General features: G+C 35.9%; 1 protein-coding gene across 1 annotated transcript in view; it reads right to left on the reverse strand.

Annotated features, from left to right (window-relative positions):
* Window positions 1-797: 797 nt before the first annotated feature.
* Window positions 798-26,349, reverse strand: part of LOC108573504 (autophagy-related protein 16-1-like) — a 50,834-nt gene continuing 25,282 nt past the window's right edge. The window contains exon 5 of the mRNA XM_017935964.1: window positions 798-894. Within this exon, the coding sequence (XP_017791453.1) occupies window positions 798-894 (97 nt within the window). The remainder of the gene's footprint in view (window positions 895-26,349) is intronic.

The raw sequence follows: 26,349 nt of genomic DNA on the forward strand, positions 1-26,349 counted from the left end.
CGACTGGAAAACAATCTAAATGATCACGTGCAATGGGACGCAAATTTTTTGAGAACGTAATTTGAAAATTGGTTTCTCCTTGCGACAAGTATTCAGAAGTACCCGGTGACTATATTGAAAAATAGCAGCTGGCAGTCAGTTTACGTTGGAAAGAGATTTTTCTCATTCGTTCACGTTCTTTTTTTTTTCTTTTTTCAGAGAAAAGGTGTAATTTATTTATCGACTCGTCATCAAACGACAGGTGAGACAAATCCCAGGTTACCTTAGTTTCGCGCAAAGTAATCGAACATGAGCAATTGCGTCTGCTGAGACAACAGACGAATACGAAACGCGCGAAAGTAGTGTTGTACGAGTAAAAGGAGTGGATCTAGCGAATCTCAAAAGGATATCTACGATAATCTGTCGAATTTGCGAAGGAGGGAGATGGCGGTTGTGGCGCGCAGGTATCATCCCCCTCTAAGAAAGGAAATCTTTACAACCTTGGGTAGAACAATCAGAGCACAGTTTTATGTACAATAATCCCAACCGTGTCTGAATTTTTACTCATCGCTGGTAGCTTCTCTTTGTGCAACCTCGAAATGGTATATCCTTTACAACCTGCGCGCCCAAACCGTTCGCTGATATTTTTTTATTTTTTATTATCCTGCACCGGTCTGTCTGCCTTTCGTGATACCTTTTGCGGCGCGTGAGCTTGTCTGCATTTTTCAATTCCGCAAACGTCCCACCGGTGGCACACAAAAGAACGCGCTGATCTTCGTGCGTGGAACATATCGTATACTTCGGGATCGTTAGTCCTGTTAAACATGGTCGCCCCACACTGTCACAGTTTTTGCCCTGTCCACTGATGCAAGGTAGGTGCCGTGAGGATGCCAGGAAACCGCTGTCACCACAGCTCTGAAAGAAACCGTGTAACAAATCAATTAGATTATTATACTTCTCTGGTGTTACACGTATAGGGTGGACGAGCAGTAACAATTACCACTTTGAGTATCTATAGAATCGTGACGGTAAGAGAAGAATTTTTCCAATGAAAGTTGTTTGCTATAGAAGGGACTGCAGTGGGAACCTGTATAACGCGATCAAAAATTACTACTGTCCCCCTATAACGCGATCAAAAAATTACTATTTTCCCCGTATAACGCGATCAAAAAATTACTACTGTCCCCATATAATGCAAAAAAATACTACTGTCCCCCTAAATTGCTATTGTCCCTGTATAACGCAAAAAATTACTATCTTCCCCGTATAACGCGATCAAAAAATTACTACTGTCCCCGTATAACGCTGTCAAAAAAAAAAAAAAGAAAGAAAGAAAGGACAAATTTGTAATTTTGGATTAATGAAATTTGGCCAAAAAAGCGACGTCGATGGAACTTAATTTGTATTATACTTCCCGTGTTATAGGGCGCCCTACTGTATTGTACGATCGTAACGATCTTTTTACGGGTGGAGTCGCTGAAGAGATGCGAAGGTCATCTACGTTTTCTTATTTATTCAGAACCTTGAATATCTCGAGAATAGTGAAAGTAAGAGAGGAATTTTCCGAATGAAAGTTGTTTGCTATAAAAGGGACTAGCGTATGGGCGTAAAGATTTTTTTTATGGGTGAACTCGCTGAAGAGATACGAAGGCTAACATAATAGCAGCCCTTAAAATGAATACAATGACTTAGAACACGAAATTAGCCAAGATTATTGATTTTAATAACGTCAGAATTTATTGAGTGACTTTATGCTATAAGTCTTTGTGTTTGTCCTAGAAGTTGCTGTTAAAGAATAAATAAAAAACTATGACATGTTAAAAAAATAGAGATGACTTTCCACAAAACAATTTTTATTCGAAAAATTCTTTTCTTACCTTCATGGTTCTGGAAATATTCAAGGTAGTATGTAATTCTTATTGGTCCACCCAAAATTTGCGTTTTTGGTTTCGATAATAAACTAGTTCGGTTGGGTCCTTAGAAATTTATTCTCAGAGAGTGAGCAGATTATGAAATTTAAGGATTATAAAAATTGGAGCAAGATAAGGTTGCTGAAAGGATGGGAAGATCAATTGTCGAAACAAAGCGTTAATTAGTAAGTTTACAAGGAATGGTTTCCTCTTAGCCAAATGTCAAGATACTGGTTGAATCTGTAAAAAATGTATTTTCTACCAATTCCGACTTGAGTACTACAAACTTTTTATCTTTTTCGCGTTAACTTAAAATCCACGCAATTCTTCATAAATCACTCCTAAAGAATCTAAGGATAATATTTCTTTAAATTAAATTTCACGTCACACGACCTAACAGATCACACAGAAAATTCCGCAAAGAATGAATACAAAAAGACAAGCACAGTGTCGTTAGGTGGCACAATGTAACAGTGTGATAACAAGACTGGTTAAACGAAGCTCGAAGTTTCTCATCGAATGGGTAAGTTGTTGCACGGGTGCAAGGGAGAAGAAAACGTAAGGCTGACAACGAGGTAAAAGGAATTACCCTGATTACTCGGAACAACACGCACTTGCATTAACTGATTCCCCTCAGGCGAGTGCAATTTGAGGTCAATTATGGGCCGAGATTGTGTTTTCAGATCGTAATGGGCTGGTCGAATCGCTCCGACCACCGACTAACTGTTATAAAAGACCACGGGGTTTCCCATGACTGGTGTGTATCGGTAGGCAAACTACTCACACATTCGTTCATTGTAAATTCACGTCTCTGAGAGGCGGCACGCAAATATGTTCGACGCAGGTTGATTCGCAGTTGGCCACGGCATCCTTTTGCGGTGCCGGTTCTCTATTTTCTCGTACCGTTTTCTCTCTGTTTTCTCGTTTCTATTGTTTTTGCGCGGTAGCAGGCGGTAAATACCTGCTAGAGGATTGTCGTACCTCTATTTGTTCCATTCGACACTGTGAATTGACATAATGCGATGAAGGACACGGTCTTAATTAGCATCACTGAATATCATTGTCTTCTTTCCACTGGCTTGGCCTCGACAAATGAGAGATTACGGAAGAAGCTGGGTCCAAATAGGACAATTCGCCAGATGCAACCCAATATGGATTTTTTATGGATGCAGAGGAGATGAAATTGGTGCAGGGACCTTCCGGATTTGCGCGAATTAATGAAAGCATGTTATCGTTTGTGTCTTGCATTGTCTTTAACCCTTTGACAGTCTAATATAATTACGAATTAGAGTGAATAAAATGTGTATTTTACACGTTTAATAATTACGCCGCGTGTGATTATTTTTAAAGCACAGTGTAGATAACCCTACGTCACAGTTCTGATAATAATATCTCGGCCATTTCTAACTTTCTGCCTAAAAGTCTCTCTTGAGTTAAACTGTTCGTTATTTAACGCACTGCTCGAGTCTCATTTGGGATAAATTGTCGAAGGGTTAATCAAGTAATTCGATTGCTTTGCAAATTAACCTTTTTAGAATTTAAATTCCAAGGAAAGAATTTTAAACAAATTTCACGATTTTATGTGAGAAAATGGCACTTTGTCAAGGGAGTACACCAATCTGAGGATTCTGAAAATAGGTATTAGTCCAACATATTATCGTTGTGCTAATGGAGTAATTTGATTGCTTCGCAAATGAATCTTCTCTGTTTTTCCGGGTCAAAAAAATCGATGTTGCATTTTTGCACACTCTATAGCTTAGAGAATATGTCTGTGACACGATTTTTCGAAATTGGATAAGCTACGAGGGTTTGAATGACTGAAGACCATGGCTGACGTAGATCTTCCAACCAAGCTTTTCTCAGAAACTACTGGACCGATTGCTTTCCCCTTTATACTGCGTATCCAGAACATCTATCGCAATCTTCCTAACCAAAAGTAGGTGAATATTTTCAAAAATTCGATTTTTTTGCCACCTGAAACTTACGAAAACCGCAGGAAAAAACGTATGTTTCACTTCAACTCACCGCCATTTTGTAGAAAATTTTTTTAAATTTATGATCGTAGTTGGAGCAACAGCCACACTCTTGAGGATTAAAAATACACTTGGTTCCAGTGAAAAAACCTTGGAACAAGTCAGCGAGGATGTTCACATGCCACTGCACATAACTCAGAATGTTGTAAACATTTCGAGTCTTTATCGCTGATTTTACACAGCCGAAAGATGAACGAACGTATGTACGAAGCAGCAATATTGCAACTCTCCTCGTCGCTTGGAAAAGAAACGACGAATTTGATGGAAAAATCAACCGCCTAAACCCAAATGTACCCCCTTAAAGCTGCAACAGTTAGCGGACCACCCTATATACGTGAAAATCTGCGATGGGGCAAATCGTTCTCGCTAAAGATTTCATTTGAATGTGGAAATACACAGTGGCGCGTAATTTTCTGGTCCGAGCGGCTTCGCTCGTGCAGCAAAAGGTCTATAAAACCTGAATTCCCGAGGGTGATTCACCGGGGCTCCGTAGAATCGTAAAAGGGTGTTTCTATGCGAGGACAAACGTGCTGAAAATGACAGACCTTTTGCGTCTCAGGGTAAAACTACGCGGAGATCGTGCGTTCAGAGAACGGACATAAAGCAGCTGTATATTTTGAAATACTATAAAGGTCAAGTACAACCGGCGAGAATGACGTGCTAAAGGAAAATTGGATTCGTAAAAATATGATTAAAAAGTTTATGCGCCACTTGTCCTACATCCCTCGTGAAGGATCAAGTACTGGCTGGACGTGTTTCAAGAGACATATTTAAATCGCTTTTAACGCGTGACGAAATAGTAGAGTTGGTCCAAACGTCGTCGAACCGTGTGTTCGATTATGGAAAACAGTGTATAATTTCTCGATGGAGGAATTAAAAAGAAAAACAAAATAGAAGATAAAACGATCAGAGACTTTGGTAAGTTGCGTTCTGCTTGTTTGGTGCAAAGAAATGAACGAAGAAACGTGGAACATTAAGACGTTTCTTTTATAAAGGCTGTTTCCAAGGAAGTGGAGTTTAAAATGTACGTTGTAGCTTGCTTCAATACATTTTATTCAAAGTTTCTCATTAGAATTCATGCTTGAAACATTGTTAGCTTTGGAAGGCGTTTGAAAAGAAGACTTTGCGAATAGTTTGAAGCAATTTGTACTAAATGTTGCTTCGTATTTCTTCACTCTGTGGGTATGACGAGGCAGGAAATTATCGAGAATTTGTGAAGCCATAAATTCATAATTAATTCGGTCAAAATTCACATTTCTTTGTATGTTTATTGACGTTTGTACATTTAACAAACTTGGTATTAAGAAGTGTATAGGTCTTATTTAATGAACTTCTTTAAATATTAATAGATTCATGGTTGAAGTCGATTTTTATTCGTCCACAATTTTATCGAATGCTTAGAATTAGTGTTTTAAATAACGAAAGCTTGTTTTATATTTTTACATTGTTTCTACACCGATAGTCATCCTAATCGAAGTTATCGACGTACTTTCTCCGCGCACATTTTAATACCATGATTTTCTATCCCGAACAGTGATCGAGCTATTATAAACGTACGAACTCATAGCTGAGGTAAAAATTTTGGGTTTAACAACTGACTGTGTTCTGCATACTAAACCAGGTCACTTGTGATATGATGGATTGGTGTTGCAATATAGAAAAACTGGCCAACAGAAAACCATTTCAGCCATTGTTTTTTGACGTCCACATCATTTCCTCCTGTGTACACTCTTGTATATCACTTGCGCACCAATTGCAGAAACAATTTATGACAAAAACAAGCGGTATCCAATTTTAGAGAGAGTCACAGACAATTTGTAACAAATGTTATCATCGTCTTTCGGGCAATTTCCATTGTTTTTTATTTCGCTATAATGTTCAGATGCAGTTTCGTTTCTTTGGGTATTATTGAAATTATTATTTCGAGCTTTTAATAAGCAGAAATTAATTGAGATATTTTCTCGACTGACTTCACCGCGTATAAAATAAAAATAAAGAACTTCTCTGCGATAGAAAAATTTTTAATATACTATCTTAAGTATTATTAATGTAATTAATAATTCATATAATTAACATGTATAAACGAAAATTATATAAAAACAAAATTTGTTGTAATGTCAGTCATTATTAATTTTAGTATACAAAATAATAATAGTAAAATGATAGAGTTGTTAAATTTTTCTCGTTTTGGTTGCGATAGATTATTAGATTCCACCCTATATGTAGAGACACGGAAAACTGTTAATGAAATATTTCACCGTTGGAATATATAAAAAGAATTTTTATAAAAACGTTCACGTAAATTTGCTACTAAATTTTATTTCAACTCTGCGAATTGTTTCAGTTGATTTACCTTTCTACTAAAAAGTCTGTATTATCAATACGATACTGTACAATAAATGATAATATTCAGTCGTTTAACTGTTATTCAATTAATTCCAATGGTTAACACTCTGTAACGTTTTATTATTTTTAAATTGTACGGTTGCACAGTTTCACTGCTGCGTATACTCGCATCGAACAAATTTATTAAGCATTATACGATGAATATTAATAATTTAACTTTCAATTTAGTATAAATTAAAGTATATTGCATTTAATTTGTGCAAATTATGACATTTTAGCATACGAAATGAAGCTTGCTGTTAACAGTTTCAGTTACTATTGTAATCTACTTCAAATTGAATAACATATGAAACTCGCGACTGTACCTGGTAATATATTAGACGTAGGAAAAAGCTCGCTGCTTTTAGTTTCAACAATTTATAACATGATTTCGAACTTTCTAATTGAGATCTATCTTCTCACTTTTCAAGTCGTTTACTGCGTTAACAATCATTTGTTTAAAATAACTTGCCACTTGTGAATTTTTTTTGAAGTAAATATTGAATTTTGTCGAAAAAAGCAGCTAACTCGTTCGTACATACAACAAATAAATATAAAAATCTATATTAAATACAATTTACATTCAAGATTTTATATATCCCACAATTTTATCAGAAATATTTAACAATCACTAGGATAAATTTAAAGACACTGAAAACAGTGGAGAATATTTCAATTCCTTTTTTTTAAACAAACATCGAATATTGTCGAAAAAAGTAGTTAGTTCGTTCAATACGTATTCAAGATTTCATATACCCCACAATTTTATCCGAAACGCATGAGAACCATGAATCAGTGACCCACTAAAAATCCCACCATCCAAATCACACTGTTTTTCCAAGTATTACATCAAGCACATACGAACACATCTCACAAAAATGTATTCCACCAAAAACAGGATCGAAGTAAGAAATCCGGATGGCTCAAATTGCCGAAGGAGACAAATCGTCAAAGAAATCGTAAAAACGTGTAGATGCAGTGGTACTAATTAGCAGCGCGAAATCACTGTAAATCGGTACGAATGTTTACCCGAAGCTCAAACGAGAGCAAACAGCTGAAGTGATATAAACATGGAAAAAGTATGGAAATGTAGTACACAGAGGCTGTGTGTAGTGCATAGGCATTTGACCAACGTGCCTACGAAGTAAAGTACGGTAAACTTTGTTCGTGACAGAAAAAAGTCAGGCTCATATAAGACGAAACGAGGACGAGGAAGGAAGAAAAAGTGTTTCGGTAGGGACGTGCGTCGCGACGACCGCCCGTCGTGAATGGCGACCGTCGCCGTCGCCGCAACCATTGCTACCAACTATACCGAAGACGACGATATTTTTCCAAGTGTCTCACATCGTATCCGAGATACCTTTGCGAGTCCGGCCAGCTACGTAGTGTATATTGCGAGCGTGATAAAGGAGACCTATTCGTTTTTGCCGAAGGAGCGTGGAAATAAGCTTTCTCGAACGACATTTCCAACCGTTACTTTGCCTCCATAGCTACACACCCTTTGTTTCTCTTTTCCTTTCATTGCATCGCGTTTCGTTTGCCTGCCGGTTTTTTCCCACCCCTCCACCGTTCCTTTGTGGTGGCCGTGATAGTGTTTAAATAAGAAAAATGGCGAAACGAAACCGGGAAACAGGTTGACTAATGGGACGAAGGGAAATGGGGGGATGTTAATGCTCGGAAAATTATTCCATTGTTTTAGTTTTTAGGGATAGTTAAGGTTATTCAGCGATTAGAATTTGTTCTTGGAAAATGATGAAGAATAAAATTTTATCGAAGGTAGAATTTCGTGTGAATTCTGAAGAATAGAAATTAGTAAGTAAATTAGTAGTTTTTAAATTTGATAGGTAATTTTTTTTTTAATTATTATCTGAAGGCTATTTTCTGTATTCCTTTGGGTAAAATGTGATCTTTATTTTATAACCGGTCGTCTGATCGGCTATAGTAAGAATAGGTAGGTTAGTGTTAAGAGTTTTTCGTGTAAATTGATATATCGGATGATAGATTGACACAAATACCATCTTTTCCAATGTGTGCAATTAGTTTTATTGTTAAGAGTGTAGGATAGAAATTTTATCTTGAATAAAACATGTGCCTTATCTTAGCGGTTATTGGACGGCTGAGGAATAAATACGATAGAAAAAGGAAAACGAGATGATGGAGGTTGTATGTTCCATCCTGGACCTGCTGTTAGAGTCATAAATATAGCTGTGTAATAAACTGTCCTCTTAGACGTTGCGACATTTTGTACTTAAAAGTATAATACTTTCGAACAGATATAATTATTGATAAGAAAAATTGATTGTTGAAAGGATGTACAGCTATGTGCATTTATATAGAAGGAAAAAATAAAGGAAATATTCTGTCGTTGCAATAGACTTGGAAATTATATTATACTACGAGACGTATTGTATTATGACAGTAACTTCTCTTTATTTTTCAGTTAGTCTAGTTGTACCTATATCCCCAATTAGAAAAATATAGGTGCAATTTTTTATGATAAAACACACCATGACTAGCTTTTCTTAAGCCAAAAAGACAACTAATATAAACTATGGTTTATTGATTTAAAAAAACCACTAATGCCCAGTATTATTCAATTCTCTATCAATGAAACTAGTAAACAAAAGAAAAGAGTAAAAATACTCATACATTACCATATCTCAAATATTTTATTTTTAAATTTTCACCTACAATAATTATAAAAAAAAAACAATTATCGAGATCCTTACAGTTAGAGAGAAAAAAAAAAGTGAAACAGTAATGAAAATGTATGAACGTAAAAGTATTCATATATTATCACATCTCAAATATTTTATTTTTGCATTTTCTTATACTATAATTACAAAAAAAGACAGTAATGAAAATATACGAACGTAAAAATATTCACACATTACCATATATGGAATATTTCATTTAAAAATTTTCACATCGCCATAATTATCGAGATGCTTCCAGTAGGACAAGCCGATCGAAGGGAATAAACAGGACAATAGCGAAGACGTTCACCTCGTCATCTTTACGAGTGAGAGATTAACGCTTGAATGTTGATGGATAGCGACACTCGGTGAGAACCAGTAGCAAACAATTAAAGGAGAACGAATAGGGGAAGTATCAAGTGAAACGTATCTGCGTGGAGTGCCACCAAGGATTTCAGATTTCACCTCCGGGCGATGGATTATGCAGAGCACAAGGATTGTAAGAAAGAGGATATCGTTGGTGAGGGGATCACTTAAGGAAAGAAAAGCGGCGGGGAGAGCAGCGTCGCCTATTTTGTCGCATAAGTGCTCCTCGTTTATCCACCGGTGCGCAGAATAATTAAAACAATTATTTTTCATCGCGCCGGTACACTGTTGGATGTAAGGGGGTAACATGAAATAGAGCTTTTAATAAAAGAAAAAAAAAAGGAGAAAAAAGAGAGAGAAATCTTAACAGGATTGCTGTTACATGAAGTTATGTGTTTCGTGAAATTGTCGGAAATCCTCTGTAATATTTTAACGAATCACGTATAATTCTAATATATGAGAGCCGTTCAGTGCACAAATCGATTAACTCCATAAAATGAGAAGTCGAGAAATTATTATAAATATAAAAAGTTATGACTATACCAAGTGCTTTGACACTTAAATTTAAGATTTTTCAAAAAGTGGAGTTAATCGATTTGTGCACTGAACGGCTCATATGAAACTATGAAAATATACGATACAATGTGTTTATGGAAATGATTCTTTCGTGATATCCTTGGAATTTTGGTTCTAGGTATGAGAAGATTTTGCAGAAAGTAAATTGGGACAATGAAATGTTGAAAATTTAGTTGGGATATGCAGAATATCTGAGATACACAATGTTTAGTTGGACTTACACTACTTTAGCGTACACTGGCTTATATAATTAATCTTCTTTTAAATAAACAAATAAAGAGAGTACTAAAATTGTTTCTAATTCGAAGAAAAATGAAGAAAATCTTGACATCTGAAAAATAGCTACTCTTTAACATGCCTATACAATATTCAATATACAGGGTGGGTCACGTAAAAATCACGTGTTTATAAAAATTTGAAATGAAATATTAAGAATGAATCAAACTTTCATATTTTTAATGTTACGAAAGCAGATGTCATTTTTCATGAAAATTATCATTGATGCATTAGTATTTTCTGAGTTCTAAAGGCAGAAGTAACAATTTTATTTGATGAATTGCAAATGAAATTTTAACAATGAATCGAAGTTTCATATTTTTAATGTTCCGAAAGCAAATGTCACTTTTCGTGTAAATCGTTATTCTTGTAAACTTTGAATTTGGTAATTGCAGCAGTAACAATACGTTTTTAACAGCGTTAGAATAACAGTCTACATACAACAATAAAGACAGAAAGATATAAACCTACTTTATATCTGTTTTAATACAGGGCTCTATTGATTACTATACCCACCCTCTCGATCCAACATGAAAAGTATAATTTGCCCTTGTGACCTATAAACGTTGATCACGTGCACTGATCTATTAACAAAACTTTTTTCACGATAAAATAGTTCCTTACAGAACAAACGTGTAGAGTATTTTTTCAACATCGACGAGTATCAATTTTTCTATAATTACACAGTGTAATAAATTATAATAATCTTCTTCTGAATTTCTACGTTTGTAAGTAACAATATTTTCGAGTTTTGTGTTATAAAAATGTAGAGTTATTCCGAATGAAATTCATACGCAACAAATCTTCTTTTTCAATCTTTCGTTTCAATACACGTCTGTTGCACGTGAATCACCGGACTCAATAGTTATTTTCATATGCATTTTTATTCTTACTGTTAAGGCTTCGTTAGAACTAGTTTATGATACGGTCGCCTGTAGACGCTATTTTTGAAAAGGCAAAGTTTTACCCGTACCTGAATAGGTGGTACGTGACCTTAGCATTAGCTAAATTAATTTTCTGTCTCTCTCAATAGCAATTACCGTGTCATAAACTTTAGGGAACCCAAGAGTCGGACGGCCACGGTGACCCGATCAACGGTACCGCGCTGACGTCACCTTGGGCCTTTCCCCGTAGGGGTGAGAAGTCGCTTATCACCCCCGCTCCGAATCCTTCCCGCTACCTTTCCACAAATTCCATCCACCAATTGAATATTCGCATTTTTGTCACCCCGTTTTCCACTTCCCTTCCCCTGTCAACCAATCAGTGCCATCACCGATGCTTTAAAAACACGCGTAAACGTGTCTTAGGGACAGTTAAGAATAGTCAGTAGTAAAGGGAACACAATTGCTAAGAATAATAGAAGAAGAGTTATTATAATTTACATAGTCTCTTATATTTGTAAGAGTGGTCCTTCGAGACAAACAGATTGAACTCTAGTCGGCACATTACTAAACGAATTTTAATTCATATTAAAGTAAATTTCTAACTCTTCATACGAATTTTGTAACAATTATCGACACTATTTACATATCATTATTTCGACACGAACACTACACCATTATTGTTAGGTTTTCTGTAGAAACGGTTTATGGCACGATCGACCGGGAACGGTTATTTTTGAGTTGAGGATTTTCGTTTATTGCTTGCACGGGTCTCATTACCTCCTCCGAGGGTCACTAGAATTGCTTTGCTAGATTTTTAGTAATTTGTGTCCCTCCGCGCTCAATAGCCTACGAACATACCATAAACCACGAATTTCCGAACGGCATATCTGTATGTAACGGTCCGCTTGCCGATTAGTCACCCGGAGGAAATTGCAGATTTTTGGGACTTTCCGTCCACCCTTCCAAGGTGATAACGCGCTAAGGGCGCACTGGAAGGGAGGTGAAGATGATACTAGACACGCTGATTGGCAAATGCAATTGTTCACCATTAACCAATCAGCGTGTCCTAACAAAATTCCCTCTGACGGACGTCCGAGACGCGACGTCGGAGAGTCAGTCGTCGAGTAGTCGTTGAACCACCACGAACAAGGAGAAACAAGGAGCAACCAGCTCACATCACGCGATAGAAATAGATCAGTTTACAAGTCCCAATCATATTGGGTGGTCCTTCGAATAATTATGCAGACGGCACAACATCGTGCAACCATCTACAAGGCTCGAAAGTTCACAACCACGGGCATTAACAATTATAATGAATTTTAATTCATACTAAAATAAATTTCCAATTTTTCATTCAAATTGAAGTTCACGTAACGCGAATTTTACTCCACGTCAGAATAATTACTATGTCCGGTGATTGGCGTGGGACAGCCGAGGTGCGTATTGAGACAGAAAGGTGGAAAAAGAAGATTTATTGCGTGGAAAGATTATCGAAACACTGTTTTATAAGTATTATAGAGGGGCGACTTAACAGGCAGGAGCTGGTCAATTTACTCTTTGGCAATGCATCTTTTATCATACTTAGCAGCTCCTTTGTAATATGTCAGTGTAAAATGATGAGCACCACCTGTTGACACAGTCGACGTAGGCGATACCTTAAGGCGATAAATTTGCAGCACCGGCAAAATGAGAATCTTAACGCAACTAACCGTAAGATGTAATCCTTCATTGCACGGGAAAACGTTGACACGTACGTAATATGAATTTTCGACATTAATACCAACAATTTTTATTTCACATCATTACGTACAGTTTATTATTAATAATAGGATTAACGTGATTTGAAGATTGTCGAAAATTAATAAAGTAAATAAAATATTGCACCAATTTGATTGCAGTATAATAATATTGTTAATCGTTGAATTTATCCACCGAAAATGCAATAGAAATTTGAAGATTGTTTAAAATTAGACGTTTTATAAAATTAATAAACAATCTGTGAAATATCGTATAATAATACTGTGAATCACTGAATTTGTCCACTGAAAATATAGTAGATCCTCAAAATTAATTTGCAATACCTACTTTGTTCATAGAATTTGAGAAGTTCAATTTTAATATTACAATAATTGTTTAATTAATCAAGATATATAATTAAAGGTGAAGGAATAACTAAGTGAAATTAATTCTCTTTGGCACATATAAATGTTTCGTTAATTAATAATTTCGACTATATTCGTTACTGTCGAAATAAGAATTTATTATATATTAATGAATATTAACAAGTTTTTAAAGAAAAAAATTCAAGTGTAATGGCATTCGATATTTAGTTTCACCTTGCCGCGCTTGTGTTCAAGTTTTCTTTTCTCACGTAGAAAAATAATTGCAAATATACGAGCTTTCATACTTTTCAATATTCTGTTCGGAACCGGAGCAAATTTTATTCAATAAAAAGTTAAATGAAAATCTAGTTCTGAATGTTAAGATACGTATCTATTTATACAGATTAATGATATTGAAAATGTATATTTTGAAAATTATCAGATATTATTTAATTCTTTAAAGTAACATTTATCAGCTGTATCTCTGCATTTGCATAGAGTTATACATAACGTATAACGTAGCGAGAAATGAAAATATGGACGTATTGTAATAATAACATTGGGAGACGTGTACTTTAATAATTACGATGCTGAAATATCTTGAAAATTCATATTGAAATAATTTTTTATAATTTCCAGAACACCGGGTATGTATATAGTGCAGAGTGCTAGAGGGTTAAGTACCTACATGTCAGAATTAATTGATTTAGGAAGCTTTCGGATGCACGCCACAAATGAGTTTACACCGAATTTCAGCTTGATACGTTCTGTCATTTAATTAATTCAATGGCCTAGAGTACTGTATTGTGGAATTTCAAACACGAAAGGAACGATGTCTTATTGAATAGAATTTTGTGTAATAATTGTAACATTGTTGAAAAATAGTAAACCTCGGATTTTATGAAGATTACACATTCCTAGTAAATAGTAACTTCTCTCAAAATTTGAATTTCATTTCATATAGTAATTTATAAAATTACAATTAAAATCGTTAACTCAAATGTCTAATTATTGCATGTTAATGTTATACATTGTTCTTTATATATAAACTTTTCTAGTCGAATTTTAATAACAGGTAAAATTGACGAAAATATAAAAAAAACATTGAGGATAATTCATTCTTTAATCCTTCTTATTTTTGCTCCATAAAAGTTTCTTACGTTTCAGTATATAAGAATGATTCTCAACAGTTATAATTTCCTCCGATATATAGATTCGTTTGAATATTTCCTCATTTTCTATAGCTATTTGTACAATACTACTGTTCACATTGATCCTATTCAAATTTTCACAAACTTCTTTCCAATTTTTCACTTCCTTACTGTAGTTTAATTAATTCTAGTGTACACTCTGGGGAAAATTAGCATCGATACTATCTCATTCCTTTCCTAGTATTTCATTTATCCTTCGATTTGCATATGGCCACAGTGCTTCGTAAATTCATATGCTTTTAATTAATATAAATTCATATAATTTCTCACAAATTGTTGTACACTTTTTGCAATTCTGTGCTCGCTAATTTACTCGACAACAGCCTCTACAGATGAAATAAAAATAAATATCGCATAAACACTTGAAATACAGATGCGACGATAAAGAGATCTCAAAAGGATCTAAAAAATGGAGTAATTAAGGAGGTACACCAGCCTGAGGTTCACATTTAAGTTACATTTATGTCCTCAGAAAAAAGTGAAACTTTTGTTTAGTAATTATCTACCAAAAAAAAAATTCTCAAAATTCACCTATTTTGTACTCCCCTAACAAACGATATTTCTTGGATAAAGACGCATTATACTTGATATTTCGCTCACTGTACGAGCCACTCAGAATCCAAAGTGCCCAAGTCCACGAAACCAAATTTCTAAAATTTCTTTTATTTATTAGAATTAAGAATGAATTGAAGAATTTATTTATTAGAATTAGAAGAATTAAGCACCAGACATGCGCACTGATACCAAAATTGGAAGACTACCAAACAGTGGAGTTAATCATTCCGGCTTCCGAGTGGCCTACACAACAGAGCTATTACAAAACAAACGAACCTCAGATTTAGCTAATCCGTAGTTAACAGATAAGGTGATGAAGGGAAGAGAAAATCTAGCAAATCTAAGCTTGATATCCATTCAAACAAACGAACACCCTTCGTGAACAGCAGCGACAAGAAGTAGAATGGCAGAGCGGCGATGACTTTCTCCCGGTGTATTTAGCAGGAGAGTCGCGGAAGTGAACGATCGCGAAGAGCAATTCATAGGCGCGTAGGAGTCGCAACAATTCTGCAAGGAATTCCGCTGGTTATCGAGACAATCGTGTATCTCTGCCATCAATCTACGTGGCCGCGAGCAACGCGCATCTGAATGCTTGCTCGGCCACGAACAGTGGCGCCTAATGGCGCGCTCATTGACGTACAGTTGCCGTTGACTCCACCGGCAGGAGGATGACAATACGTACGATGATTAGATCGGCGTCGTTCTCACGGCAAATGACGCGAAACGTCGCCGCAAACACTGTCGTCGTAAAGAAGCAACGCCTGTGACACGTCATTCCGCTCATAAGCAGCTTTCACAGGCTTCTTCTTATGCGTGCCTCCTTCCCTGCTTGCGTGCACGGTTGCGTTATACGCATGAGAAAATCCAAGGATGAAAAGGAGTTGATTATTATTAGATGGGTGTAATTTAAATGCGTACAGTATAATTCCTCCGGTGGTGTTTAAACGTGTCACGTGTCCAAATTAATTCGGTGTCTTATTTTTTATTTCCAGGTCTCGACGACTTTATGGAATGAAAAGTGTCATATTGTTTTGGAGAGGGAATTTGTCAGTTACTCGATGAATGGAAGAAAAGAGATCCAAAATAATGGGGATTATTTTCAATGTTGAAATTGTCTGATTTTCTTTTTTTTTTTGTGAATGAGCATTTAAATTTGGAAAAAGGCGCGAAATTAAGGGGGTGTCCAAAAATAGGTAAAATTTGGAATTTTTTTTCTTGAATTATGACTTTTTGAAAATAAAAATTTTACAAAATGAAGAATTTTTCAGTTTTCCCTCAAGGCCGCCTTAAAATGGTCAGGACGCTAAAATTTTAAATCAAACGTGGAACTTTCTTCAATTTTCTCCTTATAAACATTTTTTGCAGTCCTCTTAAAATCTTAGGAATTTGCAGAAGTAGGTAGAAGTGGCGGTCTCAGAGACCTTCGAGTACATCCAACTTGGTGTTTCTATTTGGCACACTAAGAGTTTCCCGAAGGAAACTTACCTATATTAATACTTAATAGACACCATAAATTCATCAACATGTGCATCCGAGGTGCATGCACCCCCTTATCTTTCAGCTCGCAGAGACTTCGGGTCCCTATAAATCGATAAAAGTTAAACAGTTTCTGCACCGGAAGTGACGCCAACAGGCTCCTTCTCACTTTGTAATTTAACTTCATTTCGATCTCCCCGAGACAGAAACAGTCCATAGGCTACTGTTGCATCCTTATCTTTACCACGAAGCTGCAACTAATTTCTATGATATTCGATACAATATCCTCATATTATATTCCTATCAGATTAGCATAAATCCCTCCTTTCGATGCACACCGTTGCAGATAATGATCAAGTAGAAGCTTTTTCTGAACGGATAGATTTATCTCCGCTTCCTGTTAACTCTGTATACTTCTATTATAATTGAATTCTTCTCTGCTTTCTGTATTTAACGGATTTAATTGATGCAATCTTTAGTGATAAACCTTAACCATTTCGCGATAAATTCTACGCGATTTGTAATTAAGTTGAACGTAAGTGTAACTTGCTTCAAAGTGAACAAGAACTTGTTACATAAAATCGAAATGCTATAATTGTAAACATTATAGTTGCTAATTTATTTTTATTTTCTCATATTATCCAGCGACTTATAATTTATCAAGTTGTGTAGTATGAAATGTTGGATTTTTCAGGAAGCAATGAAAAGTATTTTTTAAATTCAAATAAATACTTTGTCAACAATAACTTGCCAAGAATTGTACGAATTTTAAATTAATACGAAAAATCTCAGAACTTTTCAGCACTCAAGTTATCATTTGATCAATTTGCGAACGATGAGAAATCATTCTAATAAGTAGGTTTACCTTTCAATTTGAATAAAAACCTCGGAACTTTTCAGCACTCGAGTAATCAATTTGCAAAAGATTGGAAATCATTCTAACACGATTCCAGATGAATAATTTACTTTTCAATTCGAACAAAAACCCCAGAACTTTTCAGCACTCGAGCAATCACTCGAGCAATAAATTCGCAAAAGATTAGAAATCATTCTAACAGGATTCCAGATGAATAATTTACGTTTCAATTCGAACAAAAACCCCAGAACTTTTCAACACCCGAGCAATCACTCAAACGATCAATTTGCGAATGATAAGAAATCATCGGGAATAAATAATTTACTTTACAATTTGATTAAAAGCCTCACAACTTTTCAACACTCGGATGATCACTCGTATCATCAATTTCCCAATGATTACGTCTATTTTTGATATTTCGTATTACACAACCCGTAATACGTATCATTATAAATGAATAATTTACATTTCAATTTGATTACCACTCGTTTCTGTTACTAAACAGCCGTCCATTTCTAGTTTGAACCTACATATATTCCAACATCATTCCAACCTGCATTCCTCTATTCTCTTCCATTCGGCGTATAACCACAAAAGAGCGGAAAAAGAAACTGGGAACGGTTAACAAATAGGAACGGTGCCCGTTAGCGTATCGCATGTTTAAAGAACATCCTAGAAAACTGAAGGTTTGCCTACAATCACTGGTAAACTAGCTCTAACGCAGAAATAATGGAGCCCCGTGTGGAGATGCTGTTCATCAATCTCGAGCATGAGTGCTCACGGGATTCAGCATAGCAGCAACTAGTATACTGGCTGATACACGGACGGGGGTTTTCGCGCATAGCTGATGAAAGTGAAGTTGAATTCGAAGCACAAACGGTGCGAAACTTCAACGGAACATTGCGCGGAATTTCACCGCCCGCCGTTACTGAAACTGAATGTTCAATACACTCCTGAAAACGTTGGGCCAAGCGTGAATTCGAATCAAATATGAGCTCGTAACCGTAACGCCGAACACAGGTTAAGTAAGGGAATTTGTGTTGTAGGAGAATTCATTATATTGTTGAATTCAGTATTTATGTGTACGTATATGTGTTATACACCAGTCTGGAATTGTGCTTCCGAATTTTGGCTATTACAATGTTACTAAACGCGCTTGAACATATATTTCGAATTTCTCTGCGTTGTTTTATGAATAAGGATAGTTTTACTTTCTTTTTTATACAGGATGATCGATGTAAAACAGGCTACCTAATTATCTTCTTTAATTATAGTTGCATGAGAACGTTTTTACATGTAATTTAAATGACTCGGAAGGGTGAATAACATGGGAGAAAAATTTGTTCGATTTGAAGAAATGGCTGTTCACAGTTTCGCGTGGGAAAATACCAGAGTGCTCGTGAAAACATTTTCTATTAACGAAATATTAATGAATATTCGTCGACATTAAAAGGCAAAAGATGATATTGAATTGTCATTTTAAATTACGTGACATTAAATGGCAAAAAGTGACAGATGATTATTAGTAATTTTGAATAATATAGAAAGAATGGCATTTATAAAATAATATTTATTCCATCGTGTTCATCGTTTGAAGCAATTTAAATGACCTGTAAAAATTTTCTCGTATCACCATAGCTATTTAGAGAAGATAGTTAGACGGCTTGTTTGAATGCTTCTTCATTTCGCGACGCTTATTTTACTGCAATGGGATAAATAATTATTCCCTTCGAAATCAACTTCCATTATAATTAAGCTGGTAACTCTGTTTTAGCTTGCAGGACAGCACCGGTGTCTGCGGCCCTTTCACACTACCTTTACAAGCTTATGCATTGTCCTTCCGCCATTCATCAGCACAACTCATGGATGCACTCGGTGGTGTGGCAGAGAAGTGGGTTAGTGACTTAAACTTGAAAATGGGCGTTCAACCAGGAAAACAACTTTATTTAACAAACGAACAGTTAATTCCGCACTTCTGATTAGTTCTGAAGCGAGAGGCAGAAGCTGATCTTTCAATAGTACCCCCACCTTACCTAGATTATCATCCCTCTTCGTGAAAATGAAGCTCGTCCTTTAACGAAATACTTGTTAGAGTTATATTACGACTTATCTAACTTCTTACTGTTCAAACAACTATTTTTTCTTTTGTCATTTGTAATTATGTTAAAATATCTTACACTGAGATTTTCATTCACTCTGTGTTTGCATTAATGCAATGGATTTTTCGGGAAACTAATTTATACATTTGAACTATTTTAAATAGGCTTCGACACTCTAACTTTGAGAGCTGAAAAAAGGATAGGTGTCAAATATTTTTTGGAGAATTAAATCATACCTAAATTTCATTGAAATCGGTGAATGACACTTGACAAAATAATATGAAATTTAGAAATATCAATGTTTTCATCATCTGTAAAAACAAGGAATTGCTAAAAAAAGATAACACTGTTTAACGAGAAAATATAAAATAATAGTCAATTGTAAATATGACTATGTTTAGAGTTTCTTAAATCGAAGCTGTATTCTAAAATTATCCGTTCCATTGTCATCCTGCTAAAAGATCACCAAAAGAATAAAGTAGAGAAACTCAAAATCACCTGGAAGAAATCTTTATAGATTTGATGGGAAGATTGTATCGAAAAACCGATCGTCAATAGCAAAATGCAACGTCCAAATGGAAAGGAGATTGTTGAGGCCGAGAAGGAAGAGAGAAAGATGGAGAGAGAGAGAGAGAGAGAGAGAGAGAGAGAGAAATACGAAGGAACGAGAATAGGAAAGAAGGTACGACTATATTTCTTCAATCTTTGAAATCGTTGGCTGATGTCACAAGAGGGACCAAGAGTGGAGAAAAGAGATAAAGGGCTCTCTCTAGTGCTCGGAAGATACAACGAAGATAAATGACATAATATCGTGCCTGACCAGCCGATCATTGCCCTAGAAACGAAATCGAGTTAGGCGGAAAAGAGTGCCACAGGGCAATTGATCTCTGACGATGCTTCGTTACGTACGGCGACAATGAAATCAGGTCTGATACTCATCAGGGAATGCCAAGCAGATTGGTTTCCCGGCCTCTTCAAATGGCTAGAATCTGTACACGTACCAGCTACTGACACATCCACCCGGTATAATCTAATCCTTTTCGCCTGACGTGTTTGCCGTCCGTCTTTCCATCTTATTGTTCTCCAGGGAGCACACTGAATTTTCATTAGACCCTTAACAGTCTCGTATTGGTTAACGTCCAACGTCCAATTCTTCCCTGATATTGGTTCGTTCCAGAGGCTTAAACACAGTCGATGAACAAAAATGTGTTTGTCGAAGACGCGTGTTTAGGTTTATTTACGTTGTGTCGACACGGGACAATGTTATTTTTGAGGAAGTCAATTTGTTTACCAAGGTTTGGGTATTTTCGGAAGGACTCGGGTCTGCTTGGAATACAACAACTTTTTCTCGAGAGATTGCCCAACAGGATTACCCTCAATGACAATTGATTTATTGTAAGCCTACATACAGTAAAAAGAGGGACCCAGGATTTATGGGCCGATTTCCCGAACAAGGGCTTTCTGTGCGATGTCCTGCAGGTCTTTTTCACCGGAAGGAATACGTGGTTTGTAGGTGTTGTGTAATCGGAAAACAGCCCCATTTTGTAAGTGGATAAATCTAGGTCCCACTTTTCTGCATTTCTCTCCAAGATGCGACTTGGAGGGGAACTCTTTTCCAACGTGGACGAAAAGTGTTGCTCCTTCGAACAAAATGTCTTAGGACTCATTTATACTTCGAATCGAAGACATTGGACCTTTAAACAGAACACTTTTGCAACTGAACTTTATTCGTACAGAACTCTTATGGACACAAGAGAATTCTGTCGAACTGGACAGTTGTGAACTTTACAACGTCAAACTTTGACACACGATTCTTACAAAACTGTGCAACAGTCCTCAATAAACAATTGTTAAATTATGAAACTCAGGCGCAAAAACATTCCTTATATCTGGACAATCTGTCACAGACCTTCTACGAGGCGTAAGCTCCACGAGACTATTTTTACCCTATCGAAAATAGAACCATAAGCTAACATCGTTAACTAAAAAACAGCCTTTCTCAGCGGCCGTGTCACAAACCGTGGCGAACGAAAAGAAACAAGTGTGTTGTTCCGTTACGGATAGAATGGATACAACAACAAGAGACACCCAGGCAAGAGGAAGCTTGACAGAGCTCGTGCGTTACAATAGTTAGAACACGATCGTATTTCACCGGGTGGTGTAATAATAATTGATCCGCGAAATTTATGAATGCGTCAACTAATTGCTGTTGTTGCGTTTACGACGTCTGTAAATATTTACTCGTGCCCAGTCGTAAAACATGGCCGTAAATCCTTGCCACGTCTCGCTACCGCCTGTTTTAGCATCATCGGCAGCTCGCTTATTAGAGGACCTGCAGTTTGAGTAAGAGAGCAACGAGTGCTAAGGTGATTCCAATATTTAGGTGGCCGGTAGTACATTATATCTGTACAATTAGGGAGACCCAATAATTCCGGTGTGGTCCGAGATACTCGATTAATATACCTACCCTAATATTAACTGTTGATCACCAGTTCTTACCTGGCAATCAGAAGCCCTTCTCGAAAGTGGACGAGGCCCAGAAGCGGCTTTGACTTTGTTTCGTCAGTGAAATTTTTTAACCTGTTAGTAGCTATATCCTTATCTCGTCAGGCCCGTACAGTGTACAGTTTTAGACTTCGTTGTTACATGCCCTTTGATTTTTCAACCTGTTCCAATTGCTCGTCGATAAAAGCATCACTATATTACGTTTTCTTTTTCCTGGGCATCTAGGTATTCGTGTTATAGGTACACCTTAGTGTTCTTTTTTAAGCATCATTTTATCTAGGTAGTTTAATTTATAGGAATCTTGGAATCGTTAGGTTTTTACCTATCTTGATCTCCACTTATCGAGATGTTCAATTTTAATCCTCTAGCAATCTTCAAATTTCCCTCCTTTTTGTGGTTAATGTTTAGAACACTTGTACGAATCTCTACGAGTAAGTGTATTTAAGTCGAGATTGGATTTGTGAAAAGTTTAATCGACATGTATGAGTCGGTATAATAAATAAATTTTAGATTTATTATATAGAATAATTATGTTTAAAACACTTGTACGAATCTCTACGAGTAAGTGTATTTAAGTCGTTATTTGAGATTGGATTTGTGAAAAATTTAATCGACATGTATGAGTCGGTATAATAAATAAATTTTAGATTTATTATATAGAATAATTATTGACTGCTATTGCTGTAGCTACAAAATTTGATTCTAACTCAGCTATTCGAAAGGAAAGATTGCCTTTATTTTGATTAACAATGCAATACACTGTACACTAAGCAGTTAATTTCGTCGTTTTCAATTTTCACAAAAGATGTCTTTGAATTTGTGGTAAACTATAGCATTTACCTTGTATACAGTGTGTTTCCTAATTCTGACGAATGTTAACACTGTAGTGTAACACATTTCGCGGTTTATTTTACAATATTCATCAATACCAAATTTTAGTGATATATATTACCTCGAGTGCCAGTTTATATTTAATTTTTCATATGAAATTCTGCTAAGACGTACAATTTTCACATAAACATTTATAAAATTCCTTGACATTATGAAATGATTGATTATACGACAAAGAAATGTTAGAGATAGCTAGAAGTTAAAGGAAAAATTCTATAGAAAGGCGACAGAAAAAAGACGACCTTGACTGGCCAATACATTCGGCTCAGACTATACCTGCCGCTGGACGTCCAGACTGTCCTACGAACTCCTTTCGTCTCACCTTTAAGCTACGCCCGCACCATTTCAAATTTCAACGAAACATTACTAAAATTAAAACCTATAATATACCAAAAGTGTTTTTTTTTTTTTATCAAATATAAATATATAGCAGATATTAATGAATTTATTAAGCAATTCACATTCTCCGAATTCAAACGTTCGCTAACAACCACAAATCTTACAATCTAACAACAGACATAAAAAACAACAATTCTTCCTGATTCCCTAAGGAACGTATACCTGAAGAAGAGCCACAGTAGACAACCATAAACGCGTATCGTTTACGCTTGAAAAGTGGTAGACACCGTATCTTCCCATAGAGCTGGCGCTAAACACCGTGTGGCAAAATGGTCACAGCGAGTAAAAGACACAAATACTTAGAAAAAATCCATGAAATATACTAATCGAACTACTTCCTTAGGGGTCCAGTTATACCCTCTAACTATCGCGGTGAGCCATCTACTCGTAAAGTGGAAGACAAAATCGCCATAAATGCGTGCGTGACTGAAATATGGCGTAGTAATGTTTATGAGACGCTGTTACTTGTCAGTTACCGCTGAAAAGAATAATAACCCGGCGCTGTTACCACGCCTCACCACGCACTTATTTATTAATAACAAGTTACACAAATCAAGGTATCGCTGCTTTCACAAGCGGCAATGATAGCTTTTATTCCGCTCTAGTCCGCGGTGGTTGCACGTGGGAAAACCTTTGTACCTTGAACACTTCCTTCCATTTTCCGCATTCTGCTTGCTCGAGTTAACGACGGTTGAAATTATTTCGCCTTATCTTTTAAACGTAAACGCGTCCTTGCTTGGGGATTCACGATCAATGGAATTTCTTCTTTTTTTTTCCTTCTCTCTTGTATTAGCCACGAAAGAAGCAAGTTAGCCGCATTTAAACTAGCTGGCGGGATTTAAAATTGAAATAATCGCATTATCAATTTTAACCCGTTAATTACCGTGGCAGAGAAAAGATTTAGATCAAACGGGAATTTAAGCTGTTAGGGTTGCGGAATAGAGAGCAGTTTATCGCCGTGGTAGAAGGCTATATTTGGATGAAATTCAAACGGTCGCACGATCTTGTTGAATGGGAAATTAGTGAAACAATGATTATTGAAAATTAATTTGCATTTCGTAGAATAGATGTATGTATCAGTAGGTTGAAAAATATAGATTTAAAAACGACAATTCCATTATCGTTTAATTAATCTTTTTACACTGATCACCTTTAAATATTTTTATTTTAAATAAGCATATATATAAGAATTTTATTAATATTAGTAAGAATTACAACGACAGTACGTGGATATTATATAGCCATTTATAACGTTATCTGTGCTTTCTCAAAGATGAAGACTTTTAGTGATATATTTTATACGTGCTATCAATTTATTTCTTCACAGAGATTTGCTTTATTTACGGTTCTAGTTACGGTATATTTCTTTATATTCTTTAATGGGACGTGAATTTAACATATAACACGAATAAAGTTGGTGAAATAAAATAAAAACGGTAAACGATATTTATATCGTCGTTTGATTTGTCGTTAGATTATTTTTCGTCGATTTCCGCTGATTGATCCGTTTCAGAAAATAATTATTTTTATAAGAGATACTAATACTTTTTGATTATTTTTCCTGTGTAAAGATTCTTGTTAACCTGAACTTCCACGAGAGTAAACGATCGAACGAATAGCAGGAAGTTAATGTTGAACTGTTCTTCGAATAGATCGATTCCTTATTTGCCATTTTACGAGCCAATCTGCAATACGGAAGGAACTTCTATTTGCCGGGATAAATTCCTACATTGTAACATAAATACCGTGATTACCATATCGAACTACTTAACAGATAAAAAGTGAGAAGTATTATGTTATAGGGGGGTAACTTATTCCATGATTTATCGATCTAGTTACAGAGAATTTACGTGTTTCGGAGTGGTGATATTGCCGATGTTGCCGATTCTCAAGTTCAACTTTTACGATACTACGCAGATTAACTAAATTTTATGCAAGAGGATGTCCAGGTCTTTTATACACCGAGGCATGTTGTAAAGATCCGTTATCTTTTTTAAGAATTTATGTTCGACCCGTTAAAGCCAGATTCGATTATCGTTTCTCACGTAAAATTAAGCTCACGTTTCCTTCCGCGAACATCCCGTACGAACATCTAGCACCAATATAACGCCACCTGCATGTAAATCAAGCCAATTTCTATTAGTTAAACAAGAATACAAGTTTTTGGCTGAATTTAAATTACACTCGGTATATTAACTGTTAGGCGTCGACGTATTTTAAGGGTCGTCGAAGGCAATTAGCCTGTGGCTATTTTCCTTTCCTACGATTTATGGCAGGGACTTAGCCTGCGTATGGCCAGAAAGAACGTTTGCGGGAATGTGCAGTACGGATGTCCCACGATAGGTATAGTAGAGGCCGAATATATTGGCCAGTCAAGATCATTTCTCCTTCGTCGATTTTCGGTTCCATTTTTACCATTTCACCTGTAGTACCCTTATAAAACACAGGAGAGAGCATATTCCCGAAAAAAAAAACAGATGACAGAGGTGTATCCTTGTAAGACGAAGAGAGTACATATATTGAAACAAAAACAGATTCGTTAGTGTGTCTATAATGTTGATTTCTCGAACCAATATATGAGCCGTTTAACGCAAAAATGGTGTAAGTCAGTTTTTTGACTATTCGATTTAACACCAGATCTCGGAAGCTCAATCTTCGTTCTGTTTTGTGCAAAAGTGATGTAAGTATATCTTTATTAGTTTCTCGGTGGATGGCGAAAGGAATGGTGTAATGGTGTATCGAATAAAATAATTACACATATATCTTGATTTTCGGGGCAAAATTATTATTAGCTGAAGGTACAACTATATAGTGGCTTACATAAAAGAGATGTAACATTTTTTCGTATTACTGAATTCTACAGAACTTTTACTTTATTCCTCATTATCCAGAATTCAACTATTTTCACTTACACCACTTGTTCAATAAGGCTCATTGGCGTGAAAAAGCGACGGAGGAGGAATGACCTTGACCGGCTAACATATTCGGCTCAGACTATAGCCACTCGAAGTCGCGTACAGCTATCCAGTGTCATAGGATTGATTAACTGGAAGAAGGTATGAGATAGTGTCGTTGCGTTGCTTTTCATTGTTCCTAAAGAATAGAATACTGAACGATATAGTAATTTGACTATCTTATTTGTTTGATAGA

The sequence above is a fragment of the Habropoda laboriosa genome, unplaced genomic scaffold (assembly GCF_001263275.1).
Source record: "Habropoda laboriosa isolate 0110345459 unplaced genomic scaffold, ASM126327v1 scaffold162, whole genome shotgun sequence".
In the NCBI taxonomy this organism is placed as follows: domain Eukaryota; kingdom Metazoa; phylum Arthropoda; class Insecta; order Hymenoptera; family Apidae; genus Habropoda; species Habropoda laboriosa.